A 16,391-nucleotide genomic window follows, 5' to 3' on the forward strand; every position below is an offset into this window, starting at 1 on the left:
GGGCATTTGCCCCGCCTCCCTTCGAGCGCTGTAAATCTCGTGCAGTGGAAAGTTTTTTAAATTAAATGACAAGCACACATAAATAACTTTCGTGCGAGCGCTGCAAAATGCATTTAATTTGCAGCAAAGTGGCCGAGGACGCAAGGAGGAGGTCCTTCTCCTGGCTCCAGTCACCTCGGCACCGTCGGCAGAGCGGCTCACCAGCGGGCGGTCTCCTGGCTGGGTGGCAAATGGCTCAGAAGTGGGATGGCCAGCTGTTGGGTTGTTGGGCGGCTCGAGCGGCTTTTAAAATGATAAAAGTCGCCGCTTGTCGCGACAGCGAGACGCCGACAAAACGGCGTAAATTTCAATTAAATGTGAAAGCAAAACAAATTTTAACTTTGCTCGCTCTCTGCCCGAAAGTTCATGGCAGTGTCTGTTGTTTGCACGGCGAGAAATCGAGATGTTTAAGTATATATCATGAAAACGGCAGTGCTCTGCCACTTTTGTACACCTTTTCTGTGCACCTTAATTTATTTAAATGAATACTTTTAAGACGCATAATGGAAACAACAACGTGCACAAATAATCATAACTTTGTTTTGCAACAGCAAGCGAGTTGAGTAGCAAAAGTCGGTAATCCGGTTATCCTCGCACGCGTAAACCCAAAACTGGGACTCCTGTATTTGCGGAGTACTCGTGTGCCTAAATGTAATTGTGAATGCCATATTTCGCTGCGTCTGACTGTGTGCTGCCCTGTAATTGCCACTGCCCGTGGAGGTTGTTGTTTTTGCGTTTGTTATAATAACAATTACTTGAAAAATACTCCGATATCAGCGACGGCGGCGTCGACAGTGCCAGCGAAATTATTTAAATGCTTTGCTGTTCTGGGATAACGATGGCACAGTGGGGATTGCCAACTGTGGGACCGGGTGATTCGCTTGGCGCACACACGCTCACCCTCACCCACACACACACACTCACATACACTCACACACTCACACTGCCACCCACTCAGGAGCCTTGTTAAACAATCGCAAAAACATACAAGAGATCCCATTATGCAGCCGCTGGGTTTCGGGGGAGTGGGGAGAGCTCGTATGCACTGAAAGAAAATATATAAGATTAATATGGAATAATGCATTAATTGTTTGTTTTATTTCGTGGCAGTAACAGTATTACCAGGCACTTTAAGCCACTTTTTAAGCACTTTTTAGGCAACCATCTGACCATTTCTCCCAGTGCAGCCTCATGTGTGTGTGCGCGTCATGCGTGTGTCTGGCAGAGTTCCGGACTCGGCCCGGCGCGGCCGTCAGACAATTTGGTTTAATTGATAGTTTGGATAATGTAATTATAGACAATTGCGTTTCATGCGAAACCGATTTGCCGCCAGCGCCGCTACCGCGTCGATTATAATGGCCAACAATGCTCAAGTGTGGAGTCCAGTGGCGGATAAGAGGGCCTTTCGAGTGCCAAGTGGAGTGGGATCGATTGGGGGGGCGGAGGAGTTCCACTTGCTAAATGAAAACGGGCGCAAATGAAGTGCGTCGCCATCAAGTGTTATTAACTTGTAAAACAAAGGGATCGCCGAGGGATCGCCGCTACTGCTGGGCGGGATGACTAGTTGGCGAGGTCCAGCGATGGCTCTTTGTGCCCGCCACATCAATCAATGCGGAATGCGGCAAAAGAACCAAGCGGACTCTAATTGGCAGGAGGTGAGCACCCAGGGGTCCGGGATGATGACCCAGTCGCCTGGCCGCAGGTACATGCAATTAATTATGGTCATTTCCAGGTGCACGCAGACACACACACAAGTGCAGTGCGAGTGATCAAACGAATGGCTGGCGAAATAACAAAGCCCGAATGACTGTTGCATACTTTTTCGGGCAATCGCCAGGAGGCAGGAGGCAGGGGGCAGGCGGCAGGGGGCAGTAAATACCAAAGCGAGGGGAAAGGCTGCCTAAAGAGCGGTGAAAATGCGCGCAAACAAGCGCATAAACGCGACGCTGCGACCTCCGACCTCGGACACAGTGCCCCCATCGAAATCCCCGAATTAAAACAAATGATGAGGTTTTTCGGCGACTTCGCTTACCATTACAATAACCGTTGTTGTCGGCGGGACAGTAAAATGGCGCCCAATTGCCCATTGCCAACTGGCAATTGGCGCTTCCGGCGGCTCATTGGCTACACCGTCGTTGGATGTGGAAACACATCCCGTTCGCGTTCTCGTCCGCCGTCCGGCATAATGCACATCCCATCCGTATCCATATCGATGACAATCGACAATTGGCCTGCCAAATGCACAGCCGACCAACGATGCACTGCAAGAAAGGACTGAGTATGTATGTATTTATAAAAATATAGTGCACGCAAATGGAGCTCAGTACTAAGTATCACCTTATGAGATTTGTTTTTTCCCTAAATTTTACTGGTGTCCTTTATCGCAGTGCACCAGCAATGCATCCTGGCCAGACGCGGCGGCAGATCTTCGGGATGCATTTTTATGATGCGGTGTCTGATTTGCGGACGCAAAGTGAAAATCGCACGGCAATCGCATTGCTCCGTCCGAGCATTTTAAATATGCCTCAAAGGCATTCGACAATGTACGCAATTTGCAGCTGCCGTAAGCCAGATGATAAAGAAACAATTCGCGTTCGCGGAACTCCTTAAATCCGGACGGGCTGCCGTCGAGTCTCAGGACTAATAAAATTAATCAGCTTTAATGCACTGGCGTTGTCCTTGCAGCTTCCATCCTTTCCGGCCAGCTGCACAAATGTTGAATGACTGAGATAACAATAAATGGAATCTCTCCTGCAGCAGCACTAAATAATTTCTAATAAAATAAAATAAATAATGAACGCAGCGGCAGCGGCAGCCCACTCCGGCCAGACTCTGCCAATACGGTCTAGCGCCCACGGATGACGCCCTGCCCACCACCTCCTCCGATCTCCACAGAGCCTGGCTGCCACATTGCGCAAATATTGCAGTAAGTTGCTTTGGCAATGTGTTTTACTTTTATTGCACTCGAGCCGCCGGGCGCTGCACATTTTTAGCGCCAGTCATAAAATCCGACGAGCATCTAGACGGGCTTCAGCTCCAGCTCCAGCTCCATCTCGCATCCTGGCCAGCACATTTTTCCAATTTTAAGGCTGAGTAGCGCGCACGGCGAACGCCAAATGACCGTAGAAATGATTGCCAATGTGGGCGGTGGGCGGTTGCGTAACCAGGCAACTCCAGGGCAGCCGGGTCATTTGTAGAGTGAGCACTGGCGTGGGAGCCAAGGAAAGCGGGGGAGCTGGTGGACCCTACACAAAGCCTGCCCACGCCGGGAGCTGTTGTTATTTGCCTCGGCTTATTTGCTAAAAATAAAATCAAACTGCAGTGCCAGAGTCCACGGCATAATAAAAGAAATTGCGTGAAAGGCGGCTTAAAGAGTTGGCCAAGAAGGGGCGGCGACGACCTGGCCAGGAATGCTTGCCGTTCCATTGGACCAAAGGGCACACGTTCACTGGAGGACAACAATTTTAAATTTATGTGCAAAAATGTATACTTACTTCGATGTTGATTAGTTTTTGATTAGGTAATTTATTTGTTTTTGGAAGTAGTCATTTTATTTCCAAACGATATTTTTTTCAGTGTGTTACCCTTGCGTAGTATTGACTATTTCGAATATGCTAGAGGTTTCCCTCCGTAAAGAAATTATTTACTGCAGCTGCCGATGAAGGAGATTTTCCTGGTGCTATATTCATTTAAAAGCCCGATTAGACTTGGCTTTTTATGAACGACTGATGAAAGACTGATAAAGCTCTCTGATTTTATTTCCCATTCGCCAAGTTGTCAACGCAGTTTCAACTTATGTTTAAGGCACTTTTATGAGCTGCCAACTAAGGCCAAACCCCCCGTATTTCTGCTGCTCTCCAGCTGCTATGGCACATTTAGCGATTTTAAAGTAATAAACTCGGCCCATGTCCTGGCTTCCAGGCGGGCCATTAAAACTTGCAAGGAGTTCTTGAAGGGAGTTCTCGAGGCTGCTAGTTTTCGGAAATTGGCGCCCGTCCTCCGTCCGCAGTGAGTGACATCTATTAATCGTCGCAGGTCCTGCAGGAGCCGTAGGTTCGAATGGAGCTGGTGATGGAGATGTGGAGCCGGCGGAAATACTTGGGCCATAAATCACCGGAGAACTTCATTAGACACATTTCATGTTCGGCTGTGCCAGGATGTGCAGATGTGGTCGCAGGACAGCTGTCCTGTCAGTCGCTGTGGGCTAATTAAGACGCCAGCTTCGATTGGTTGGCACCGAAAAGGTTATTAATAATGTCGCCTCGATTTGAGCGGGTTTGCTCGTTTTCCCTGCAAGAACGAAATTGTTTTTTGGTCAGGCAATAAAAAAGGATACCCAAAGTTGGGTTGATCCTTCGGCCAGGACTGCGGCTCTCAACCGACCGCATTTCGAACTAGAATTGTGGTCAAGTTTTCATTTCTTCGCTTTCACCTTTGCCTTCTTGCCTTTTATTGGGTAAACACGAATTCGACTGTTGCCAAACAGTTTGCGGTTTCCGTTCAGGCAAAAATACTGAGCATTCTGCATAAAAACGCATTCACAAATCGGTTTATGGCCTGCTCTAAGTCATAAGCCCGATGAGCAAACTTTGTGACAATGGCCAAATGGCAGTAAACATCAGCCACATTGTGAATAGGCAAGCGAAGTGCCGGCGCACAAAGTTGGCTCAAAACAGTTGGTTGGCCAAAAACAAATCCTTTTATCACTTTTATTCATGTGATGAGTGTTATTAGTTGGCTTTTGTTGGACCTCACGTATTTTAAAATATGTCTTTTTTCACTCTTCAAATGGTGTTTGTATTCCTCTCGCAATTTAAGACATTTATCTGTAGTAAAAATCCCTTGGGGATTGTCTTTAAAACGCTGGCCATCTCAACTGTCATAATTGAATAATAAAGGCCGCGGCACTCGAAACTAAATTTCAAGCTGACATTTTGATGCACGCTGTGCAGTCTTACCCAGTACTCGAAAAGTTCGAGAGGTATAATAGTTACTAGATCGGTTTGAACTGGTCAAAAGGTGAAGCTTCAAAAACTATACTTCATGCCTCAATACTAAGAGGTCTTGGTCATTAACTTTCAATAAATCAATAAAGGCTCCCATTTATACGCGGGTACTTAATTATCTATTCCATCCTATCTCGTTACCTCGCTTTTTTCCGTTTAGGAGCACGGTTCACTTGGCTGGAAACCTTTTACCAATAGCTCCGCCTCCACCTGCACATCTATTCCGCCATTCGTGAGCTGCCTTTTTGTTGGCTTTTTTGCCAAAAGCTTTTAGCTGGACGCATCGCATCCGACGGAGCGTGGCGACGTCGTCATCGTGTCGCTGCATCAAACGACATTTAGCTTGCGCATAAAGTTCACATCATTGCCGAGTTGTTTGCCATGTTAACTTTATTAGTGTGCACGGCTCCTGGATCCCGGATCCCGATTCCGGGCCCATACCCCATCCTGCTCCCTCGGAGAGTGCTTCATTTGCGTTATTGATACGCCAGCCTGCTGTATTTCATTAGCTTGGATCGGCAAGTTTCTTTTAGCTGCCGTGAAATGCAATTTGCCGGCTACCAGCGTATGTCGAATCGTAAAAATTATAATGAAGTTGCCGTCACACAGACACTGCAGCCTGACATAAGCTGCTTTTAAGTTTTGTTGGGCGCCGAAAAATAGAATACGGTACAATATGAGGTACAATACTGGGGGCCTTGAAAAACATATATCCAAACTCCTATTTATAGCAAAAGTATGCGATTTTTTACGATTCCTTTTTGTCATAATATGGCCAAAAATAGTCACAAATATAAAATAAAGACTGTTTTTAGCAGGTAATGATCTGGGCTAACTGTCCCCATCATCTGAGTGCTGATTTGGGAAAATATTTTTTTTACCCATTTTCACATTTTTGATAAGGGGTTACATCATCAATTTTTGCAAAAATCGACCAAAAAATAAAAAGTTTAGTTTTGAATGCCAATCGATTTGGAATGTCAATACGAGTCAAAAGAGGTATAACATTCGATATTTGGATGATTATTCCCATTGTTATGGCCAAATTACTGCTTATTTTTGACCCCAAAAACAAAACATCAAGTTTTGGCAAATGAAGTAGATTTTGGCTTGGATTATACGTCATAAAATGGCCAAAAATAGTCACAAATATAAAATAAAGGCTGTTTTTAGCAGGTAATTATCTAGGCTAACTGTCCCCATCATCAGAGTGCTGATTTGGGAAAATATATTTTTTACCCATTTTCACATTTTTGATAAGGGGTTACATCATCAATTTTTGCAAAAATCGACCAAAAAATAAAAAGTTTAGTTTTGAATGCCAATCGATTGGGGGTGTCAATACGAGTCAAAAAAGGTATAACATTCGATATTTGGATGATTATTCCCATTGTTATGGACAAACTACTGCTTATTTTTGACCCCAAAAACAAAACATCAAGTTTTGGCAAATGAAGTAGATTTTGGCTTGGATTATACGTCATAAAATGGCCAAAAATAGTCACAAATATAAAATAAAGGCTGTTTTTAGCAGGTAATTATCTAGGCTAACTGTCCCCATCATCAGAGTGCTGATTTGGGAAAATATATTTTTTACCCATTTTCACATTTTTGATAAGGGGTTACATCGTCAATTTTTGCAAAAATCGACCAAAAAATAAAAAGTTTAGTTTTGAATGCCAATCGATTGGGGATGTCAATACGAGTCAAAAAAGGTATAACATTCGATATTTGGATGATTATTCCCATTGTTATGGACAAACTACTTCTTATTTTTGACCCCAAAAACAAAACATCAAGTTTTGGCAAATGAAAGAGATTTTGGCTTGGATTATACGTCATAAAAAGGCCAAAAATAGTCACAAATATAAAATAAAGGCTGTTTTTAGCAGGTAATTATCTGGGCTAACTGTCCCCATCATCTGAGTGCTGATTTGGGAAAATATTTTTTTTACCCATTTTCACATTTTTGATAAGGGGTTACATCATCAATTTTTTCCAAATTCGACCAAAAAATAAAAAGTTTAGTTTTGAATGCCAATCGATTGGGGGTGTCAATACGAGTCAAAAGAGGTATAACATTCGATATTTGGTTGATTATTCCCATTGTTATGGGCAAACTACCGCTTATTTCTGACCGCAAAATCAAAACTAGCAAATTTTGGGTATGAAATTAATCAAAAACAATTTGGACAAAAACCATTTTTAAGTTTATAAAGATTTCTCATTCATATTTAGCACATTAAATGAAGCTATAGCCAAGGCAATTACCCTGCCAACTCGCCACTCTGACTAATGCCATAAATGTATTTTTTGAGGGCATGTAAGGACTGCATTCTTGCACCTTTTACCCTTTGCCGTCAACAGCACAGTAAGCCGCTGTTTTGCTCGAGTGGAGGGCATAGAGAAGTACATGTGTTGGGAAGGTAATAATAAAGCCACGTAAATCGCACGCCATATTGGCCCCAGTCCATAGACACATGTCAATCACGTGTCCCGGCTGCAGTTGCGCTCCTCCGTTTTGGCCATATAGCAGGAGAAGGAAAAATAATAAAAAATACACAACCGAGGGTTGGGTCTAGTAAGCCAGCTAAACTGCGGTGGAGAGTTCACTCAGCGGGGCCAGGGTTGATCTCTCAAAGCGCATTCCGGTAATGGAAAGGAACTGCGAGCTCAAAGCAAACAGCAATGGAGGTTCCTCCTGGCATTTTTCGCATTTCCGATTTCCGATCGGGGCTGCAGTGTCAAAGCCGTTCGCTTGATTGATTTTTTTGCTTCGCCCGCCTGCCCGCCTGCCTGCCTGTCGCTGGCTGGCATATCGCGGAATAATAGCCCCCTGATGCACCACCGCACCACTCCAAACCACTGAATCACCCACTTCAGATTGGGCCGCGGGCACTTGGCAGGCCGCACTTAGCTGCCGTTGCCATTGCCGTTGCCGTTGCCGTTGTCGCCGTCATTTTGTTTGATAACATCGTCTAGCAACGTGTCTGGCCGCCCGTGTGACGTAAGCCCAGCCCATTTCCAGGACCCCCAAGCCCACCCAGGAGCACCCAAGCCATCGCACACTCGTGTGTGCATTGTGAACTTCAGCGTTGGCGCCTTTGGCATAATCAGTTGCAAAAATTTGACACGCCGTGAGTAAACGGGCAAAAAGCGCACTTTTCCCGCCTTCCCGCAGCCATTTTTCCTACGCCATTTTCCGACAAACACATACACACATACATACGCACATGGTGTGCATGTGTGGCAGTGTGTGTGCTTTATTTGCATATCTGTTTTTGATTTTTGTCGCCGTTGGCGTCTATTCAATTTGACGTGCCGCTCGGTTGCTCAGCAGCAGCCCAATGAAATCAATAAATCTGCTCCACCGTTTGGATCCAATTTATCACTTTGCCGCTGAGGGGGGAAGGGGAGTTCGCTCGTTTTTTCCCACCATTTTCCCAGAACTTTCCCCCATTCGCCACCTTCGCGTGCAGTGCCACGCCCACAGACATGCGGCTGAGGGGCTTATCCGCGAAGCGATGTGCATACAACTTTATTACTAGGGCAACGCGGCGTATGAGTGATGTGGTGGAGGCGCCAATAATGGGCTGGCAATTTCTTATGCCCACCTGAACGAATGGCTGCGAAACGTATGCCTCAGTCAATAATGAAATTTAGCAAAATATCCGCGGCACAAAAGAAGCGCGAGTCCTGCGGCGTTGAATTCCCCAAATTTCGGGGGCATGAAGCTTTGCATATTTTAGGGCGCCATCGAGCCATGTGCCGAAATGTTTTGTGCGCGCTTAAATTGCGGAAGTGATAAACAGGAGGCTCCGGTCCAGGAAGCATTTTAATATTTCAAGTTTTACTCGAGGCAGCAGAAGATGCTTTGTGCTGCGCGAGCAAGGCAAAAGCAAGACAATAAAATGAGTGGAAACACTGTGTTCGGTTTATTTTTTTTACATTAAATATATTTAGATGGTTTTTCTTTCAAAATTGTTTTCTGGATTCCATGAGCGGGACCTCAGTGGCGTTCGAGGACTTTAAGACGGGGCCCCAGCAAAGTAAAAGTTAAACAAAATATTGCAATTGGAATGTGTTCTGGTTTTGGCTTTCTGGTGGCGCCACGCCCCCAGTTTCTTAGTATTCTTAGTATTCTTGCGCCAAAAAAGGTCCTTTCATTCATGGTTTTGTGTTTGTGGGCTGGGGTTGACATTTTGGTTTCGGTATCAATTAAGCAAACTTCTTACATCAAATACATTTATATTTCGATTATATTACTTGCTGTCCGTTCGCTCTGTGTACATTTAAGTTAAAATAATTAAGTAAGCTACATTAGTTGTTTATATTCAAAAATTACTTTACTCGCTGCCTACTTCCATGCGCTGCTTAGCCGTAAAAAATAGAGAAGACAAATTACATTCAAATCATTTCAAATGGCACACGAAAACAAAACCAAAACAACCAAACATTTCTTAGGCGATAAGAGGAACACAAAATCTTTGGTTAAAACTTCTCAATTCTTAATGCTAGGTGTTAATCATGTGTTCGTGTCGTTAATAATTTATTATTACAAGCATTTAATGCACTAGACAGAGTGGCTAAGTCAATCGAATTTCGCCCAGCTCCTTGAGGCAACTGAAAATCATTTCACAATCTCTAGCATAGTAACTTCGTGACAATCAAATGAAATGAGTGTAAAATGGCTGAGTATCAACAATAATGAAATTAGTGCCCTGCTTAGATAGAAATTTCTTAGATTCACATTTTCTTCACACTTATTATTTGGTTTAATTATTTTATTTTTCTGTTTTATTTGTTGTGTTGAAGTTCTTAGTGGGTAATCAAAACACTAAATACATTTAGCTTATATTCAGTTACTTAAAATAGTTTTGTGTTTCTGCTTTGCTCTCGACTATTTCATTATTTCATTATTTCGCTTGTTTCAAGTGTCTTAAATTTTCTTGCCCCCTTATTTCCTTGGCTCTTTTCCGGGCTCTTGGTTCCCAGCTCTTTGGGATTTTCCCCCGATTTTCCTGCTGTTTGCTTTCACTTCACTTATCTGCTGATTGTCCACTAAAACTATGCTTGCTCCTTATGCTCGGCGTTCTATTTTTCCGGCTCTTTCCTTTCCGGGGCTTTCACCCCTTTTTTACACAATACATTTGCATTCGGGTTTTGCTTACTTTAACTTCTTTTGTATATGAATTATTAAACACATTAATAAACAGCTTTTTTTGTTCGTTTTTTCGGTTTTTTGGTAAATCATAGTTTTGTGCATAATTAAATACGTAATAAATTGCCAAATAAAGTGTAATGTGCATCCATACTAATTTGAATGCACGAATCGTCGGCTCTTTTGGTTTTCTAAAAATGACATTACCCTTTCCCCCAGCTTGCATTTATTACAATACAATTAAACATACAGTATTTTCCATATAAATATTTTGTATATATTAGCATAATTTACCTTTATATATTCAGTCTTAAGCTACAAAAATCGTTATGCATATTTCTGTTTTGTTTTTATTATTATATCTCTTTATGGCTTTGTTTTCTGTAATTTGAATCTATTCAAATAAGTTATATAAATTCGCAATGTATTCATTTTTATTTCATGTTTATGTTTTATTTTTATTTTTGGTGCGGCGAAAGTAGGAGAAAAGCAGAAAAGTGTTTGTTGTGTAATTTTCCCGGGACAGGGTTTTGTTAGGGGAAATTCAGGCGAGAGTCCTAGGGTAGCAAACAGTCTTACAACTAAAAAGCAGACTTAAACGCTAAAGGGGAACTGCGGGTGGCCGGGAATATTACGTTTACCTATTACATTTATCAATTATTATTTATCGACTATCTGCTATCTGCTATCTGCTATCGTCTATTGCCTATCGACTAACGGCTATCGTTGCAACTTTCAGCGATTGTGTCATGTTCTGCGTTTGCGTTTATCTTACAGGCATGCCTCATTTTAGTGGTTTTGGCCAGCTCTGTCTCTCCATCTAAGACGTTTAGCGCTTTCCAAGTTTTACTGTAGTATGTACCTTGTTCAAGTAAACCAAAAATCTCACTATGGCTATCCGTTTAAACTAATTCTATGTAGTACAGTGTAGTGGTAGTCATCATCCGCGATAAGTTGAGTATCTTTCTTCTTTTTTATTAAATGAAACGCCAGTTTGCTCGGAGGTTCTCTTTTGGGTTCGTTTTGGGCTTATAGTTTCGGTAATGTATCGGTTTTGGTATCGGTTTCTATATCTCAATCTGAATCTGAATCTGAATCTGAATCTGCTGCTGAAGTTGTTGAAAAGTCGAGTCTATCATTACAGCTATCAGCTAGGTTCATAGTATTAAATTTATCGAATTTCGTTACCCCTTTTTACATATTTACAGGACTGTAGCTGGTATCTTTCGTAATTATCGTGTTGAAGCTCGTTTCCCAAGGGCACCACATCTCCAAGACAGTATGTACAATGTAGAACCAAACGTCGGGGTCACCAATTAGCAACCGTTTTCGGAGTGGACTCTTCAACCCCGGCTGAACATCAGCGCCACTAGACTCACTATGATCGCCATGCCCTGGGCCAAGGTATCGGCTCCTGCCGTCGACATGTCCTGGCCCACATTGCTGCGCACGTCCATCAGATCGCGGGAGAGGGGCAGCTCGGTGGGATCGCTGAGTTCATCGTGGCAGGGCAGCATTTCCGGCTTCAGCAGGAACAACTTGATGTAGATCGCGTTCTTGTTGGTCAGAATGTCGAGGGCGTCTCCCGACGCCGAGTGCGATGTCATCAGCACATCCACATCGTTGTGACCCACTGCCGGAGAGCCGGCGCCATAGAAGCCCTGCTTGTGCAGGCTGAGATTGTCATCCAGGTCTAGGCCATGACCCAAGGACATGCCGCCGTTGTTGTCGTCGTAGTAGTCGTATCGCTTGTGAGCCGGAGCCACTGCCGCCAGGTCCTTCTCCTTGACCTCCTCCTGCCGCTTCCTCCGCCTGCGCATCTTGGACTCCACCACGTTCTCCGCACTCGCGGCGAACTGCCGTTGTCCCCGCAGTGCCTGTCGGGCTCTGCTGCCCAAATGCTTCCTGCTGTCGTCCAGAGTCAAGCCGCTGTAGCTGCTGCCCACCACGCTGTTGCCCACGCCGCCCATGCTGGCGCTATTGCTGCCAATCGCCGTGAATCCTCCGATGTTGAGCACGTCCAGGATGGTCGGCGGCACGGGGTCCACAAAGTGCGACAGTTTCGGCTCCTGCAGCGTGCAGTGCAGGTCCTCCAGCGAGTCACGCAGCTGCAGGTGACGTGTGCGATTTTTCAATTCGAAGATCCACTGCAGACGACAGTCGCAAATGAATTTGTTGTCTGCGGAAGACAGGTGGAAAAGAAGGAGGAGATTTGGGGGTTAAATATAACTTGCAGGCGGCTGGCGGGTTATCCCTGAAATTGCTTTTGTCAAATCGTCGCCCCAAACCAATTGTCCACCGTCTGAATGTTTGAATGCCTGGATGCCTGAATGCCTGAATGTCTGCCCACGTAAGCGAATGATTTTCCCCTCAGCTGCTAAGTGGCCGACTGCAACAATTGGCTGTCATTTGATGGCCGATTGCCACTCTAGCTGTGGGTACACCGAGAGAAGTTACGCATTCCTTATAAATTAAAAAAAAATGCATGTAATGGAACTCAGATACTTGTACTTCTCACAGTGCACGGCTCTAAGCTTCGGCTTCGGCTTGGCTGAATCCTTCCAGCCGCTTTAAATGATTTTGACCACGTTGCAGACGCAGTTGGTTGGAGGAAGAACAGGAGCTGGAGAAGGAGCTGGAGTCGGCGTCGGAGTCGGATGTCGATGTCGTTGTCATTGGGGCTGCTCCTCACGTTAAACGCCTCAATGACATTTCCAATTTAGACAGCAGCCTCCTCGCATTCGGGAGCGATTGCAGTAGGGGCTTTGACCATTCCCGTCTGTGGGCCAGCGTCTGTCAGTCATTTGGACAGCCAGCTCCGGTTCCCCAGCTCTCCAGCTCTCCAGCTCTCCAGCTCAAACTGTTGTCAATTATTTTGTAGTACGCCTGGCCATGCGTGGACCTAATCTGCCCCTGCTTCTAATCCCGCTGCCGCCTTCCAAACCCCTTTTCAATTTGCTATTTGGTTAGAGCACACGGGCTGACTGGGTTCCAAATTGAGCGGATAAACAAGTGCCAGAGTGGATCTAATCGCCGACAATGGTCTAATGAATAAATCAAATTGCGTTTCAATGGGCTTCCCCAAGGAAACTTTGCCCTGAAAAGGGCCCAAACGAGCTACCCTCGTGGGTATAATTAGGCGCAAACACATTGTGACACAGTTTGCCCAGTCAACATGTCGCATAATTAGAATAAGCGTTACGAAAAGTATTGACTAACTGAACATCATCATTATCGCTGGCAAGGCACACAAAGTCAGTAGTCAGCCAATTGAGTTGGCCAACGGGTGTCCTTTTCCGTCCCCGAATGACAATAATAATCCGAGGCATATTTCTGTAGTCCGGGCGAAAAGAAAACTTGCCCCGAAACGACAAAAGGAAACTTTGCTTTGCGAAATAGTCGGCAAATTAGTGCAGGGCGGTCGAGCGGAGGGCAAAGGCCAAGAGGAGCCAGTCAAAAATTCTAATTTTCCATATGAAAGCTTGCAAAAACCATAAATAAAGTTAAATATGCACAGCCGGAGGAGCCAACTACGTACTATGTACTTGGAAGCCGGTCCGGAAAAATGCTGGAAAAGTGGCCAACGACTTGGCAACATTTAGCAAGCAAATTACAACAAAATTAACATGATAATGAAGTGACCCAGCTGGGTGGTGTGGACGGACTAGCAAGTGGCTGTGGACGAGGATGGGTCATGGTGGCCATGGGTGGGTGGCCATTGCAGTCGGCAGCTGTTCGCAGCTGACCAAATGACAATGACTTGCCCCCCGACAACGTTCCATAAAAGTGCTTAAAAAAATAGGAATTACAAAAAATATATAGAAAATGAGCGGGGTGGCGAAAACGGAGCCGAGGACACTAGACTGTCGCACTTTGTGTGGCATGAAATACTTTTATATTTTTAATGATACTTGGCCAAAGCGGTAGGAAGTGTTTTGGTCTGCTGCACACACTCCGGCACACACACACACACACAACCTCCCCCCCTCACCGCCGCTGTGGGCATGCAATGAACTCCCGCAACCCACGTCGACCACGCCCCCTTATTGCCATGTGTGTGTATGTGTGGCCAGAGAACTGCGGCTGTTAGTCAACTAGATGACTTTCAACTTTAGCAGCTCGTGCTCCTCTCACTCATCCCCTTTGCCTTGCACTGCGAGAAAATGTGAGTATCCCAAGTAAATGGTAGTTTGATGCATATTTGCCTGGGAATATCCTTTAAAATGTGCTGATCTTAGAGGAAATCTTTAAGTGTATACACTGCTAAATAAAATGATCCCTTCAACAAGCTAAAATCGACCAAAGTTGCGCCAAGTGTATGATGACGCCGTAGCTTTTCTTTCGTTTTGGGTTAAAATTTGGCGAGGGGACAGGAACTGTCGGAAACGTTTTTACGGTTAGCAAAGGACATTTACATACACACTGACACAGTGGGAGGAGCTGCTCACATGCATGCATTCGTCTGTGTGTACATTAAATTTTATTATTGTCATTTTCATGGCGTTGTCGGACGGATTCGGACCCCTTTCCCTTCCCTTTTCCCTTTCCCTTTTCCCATTTCCCCGCCCATAACTTTTCGGTCAGCTCTATTTGCATAAGTTCAGTTTTGTGCCCGTGTGTGTGAGTGTGTGTGTGAGTGTGTGCGAGTGTGAGTGTGGCGCAGCCAAATTAGACTCAACTGGAACTTTGTTTGGCCAGTGTTAGTGCCGCTTTGTCTGTGAGGCATTTGATGTGCTGAAACATATTCATAATTAGTTGTCAGTAGGGGCGGAATGGGGACGTTGAGGATTCCTTTGATTGGCTTTGTTTGCACAAGATGTTTGCCCTCCATCGGTATGTATAAGTTTTGCTGGTGTTATTTTACATTTTACACTGGCATTCCTTCATCATGAGTCCTGACAGGTTCGGCGGCCTTTTTTTGACTTCGGCAGACCCTCTAAATGGCGTTTCATTAACATTTATTTTAAATTTAATACACTAAAACTGGAGCAGGAAAAGTTTCAAAGCGAAAAGGCAAAAATTCGCATTAATTGGCTGGTTTTAGGTGCTGCCTGCCACATTAACCCATGCTGGCCCCACTCGGCTCCTACTTCCGCACATATATTGAAAAGCGCAAAGAAAACGCTGGGTTTTCCCCTTTTTTGTTTTTTTTCGGTTGGTGGAGGGCTGGAAATATCAACACAAAGTTTCTGCACGCCCCCAAATCAGCACAGCTGCTGGCCTAGTTTAAGGCCTTTGTTTCACCCGGACTACGGCTTTTCTTTTTTTTGTTAGCTCCGGACTCTTTTCAGTCCTCGTTGGGGTCACCAGGAATCCATGAATGCCGCGCTGCTTTTTGGGAAATCAGCTCATTTTTGGCGGCTGGGCCAACTGGCCAACGCCGGGCTTCAGGCTTTTGGCCAACTGGAAAACCTGCTAGCTGGTTGCTGGTAACTGGCAACTGGTAGTAACTGGGACCTGGCTTCGTTTGCGGTGCTCCGCCTTTGGCTGCCACCAGGGGACAGCACGCACAGTTGCCAGTTACCCAGTTGAAAGCGGAGCGAAGTGCGGTCAAAGGGGCGTGGCAGCGTTGTCCTTCGCCTTCCTCCATGCGAAAGTGTGTGTGTGTGCGGTGGACTCTGCTCTCCGGAGGATTTTATCATTTTTTATTGCATTTCTCGAGAGCGCTATGTATGCAAATGAAGTCGAAAGTTTCGCTTTGTGTAGTTGCAAGTAGCTTTTGTTGCCGGGTTCAGTAGGGGAGTTGGTGATAAAGGCCAGCTTGTTTGGGCAGGCGTGAGGGGTTCGACTCGGATACTCTTTTGTTCAGATGATGCACACGGCATGTGATATGAGAAGTTATAGATGCAGCCAGAAGAATTGGCTTTTCACATTTTTAAGGCAATACATGGTGGTGCCATCGATAGATGTGAAAAGTGATCCCAAAAATGTTGCAATTAAAAAATACAATTCAGCGCGATGTAATTTATCTATATGTTAATTACCAGCTTTTTAATTAAGTAGAATTTAGGAGTTCATCGCAGAGTCAAAGTTAGTCGATGTGATACTTCCATCTCCTCGATTTCCCTCTCACTTTTCGGCAAGTTCTTTTATTTGTCCAACGGAGGGGAAGCCTTCAAATTTGTGGACCTTCTTCGTGGCGCCTTTTTTTAATGAGCTTCATTTTCAAAGTTTTTCCTTGGCTC

General features: G+C 44.9%; 1 protein-coding gene across 2 annotated transcripts in view; it reads right to left on the reverse strand.

The window, feature by feature from the left end:
* Window positions 1-11,358: 11,358 nt before the first annotated feature.
* LOC6544268 (connectin) overlaps window positions 11,359-16,391 on the reverse strand; it is a 46,650-nt gene continuing 41,617 nt past the window's right edge. For both annotated transcript variants that reach the window (XM_001971918.3, XM_015157799.2), the window contains exon 5: window positions 11,359-12,385. In XM_001971918.3, coding sequence (XP_001971954.1) covers window positions 11,550-12,385 — 836 coding nt within the window. In that variant the 3' untranslated portion in view covers window positions 11,359-11,549. The remainder of the gene's footprint in view (window positions 12,386-16,391) is intronic.

Source organism: Drosophila erecta, unplaced genomic scaffold (genome assembly GCF_003286155.1).
Source record: "Drosophila erecta strain 14021-0224.00,06,07 unplaced genomic scaffold, DereRS2 tig00000021-arrow-pilon, whole genome shotgun sequence".
NCBI classification, from domain to species: Eukaryota; Metazoa; Arthropoda; class Insecta; order Diptera; family Drosophilidae; genus Drosophila; species Drosophila erecta.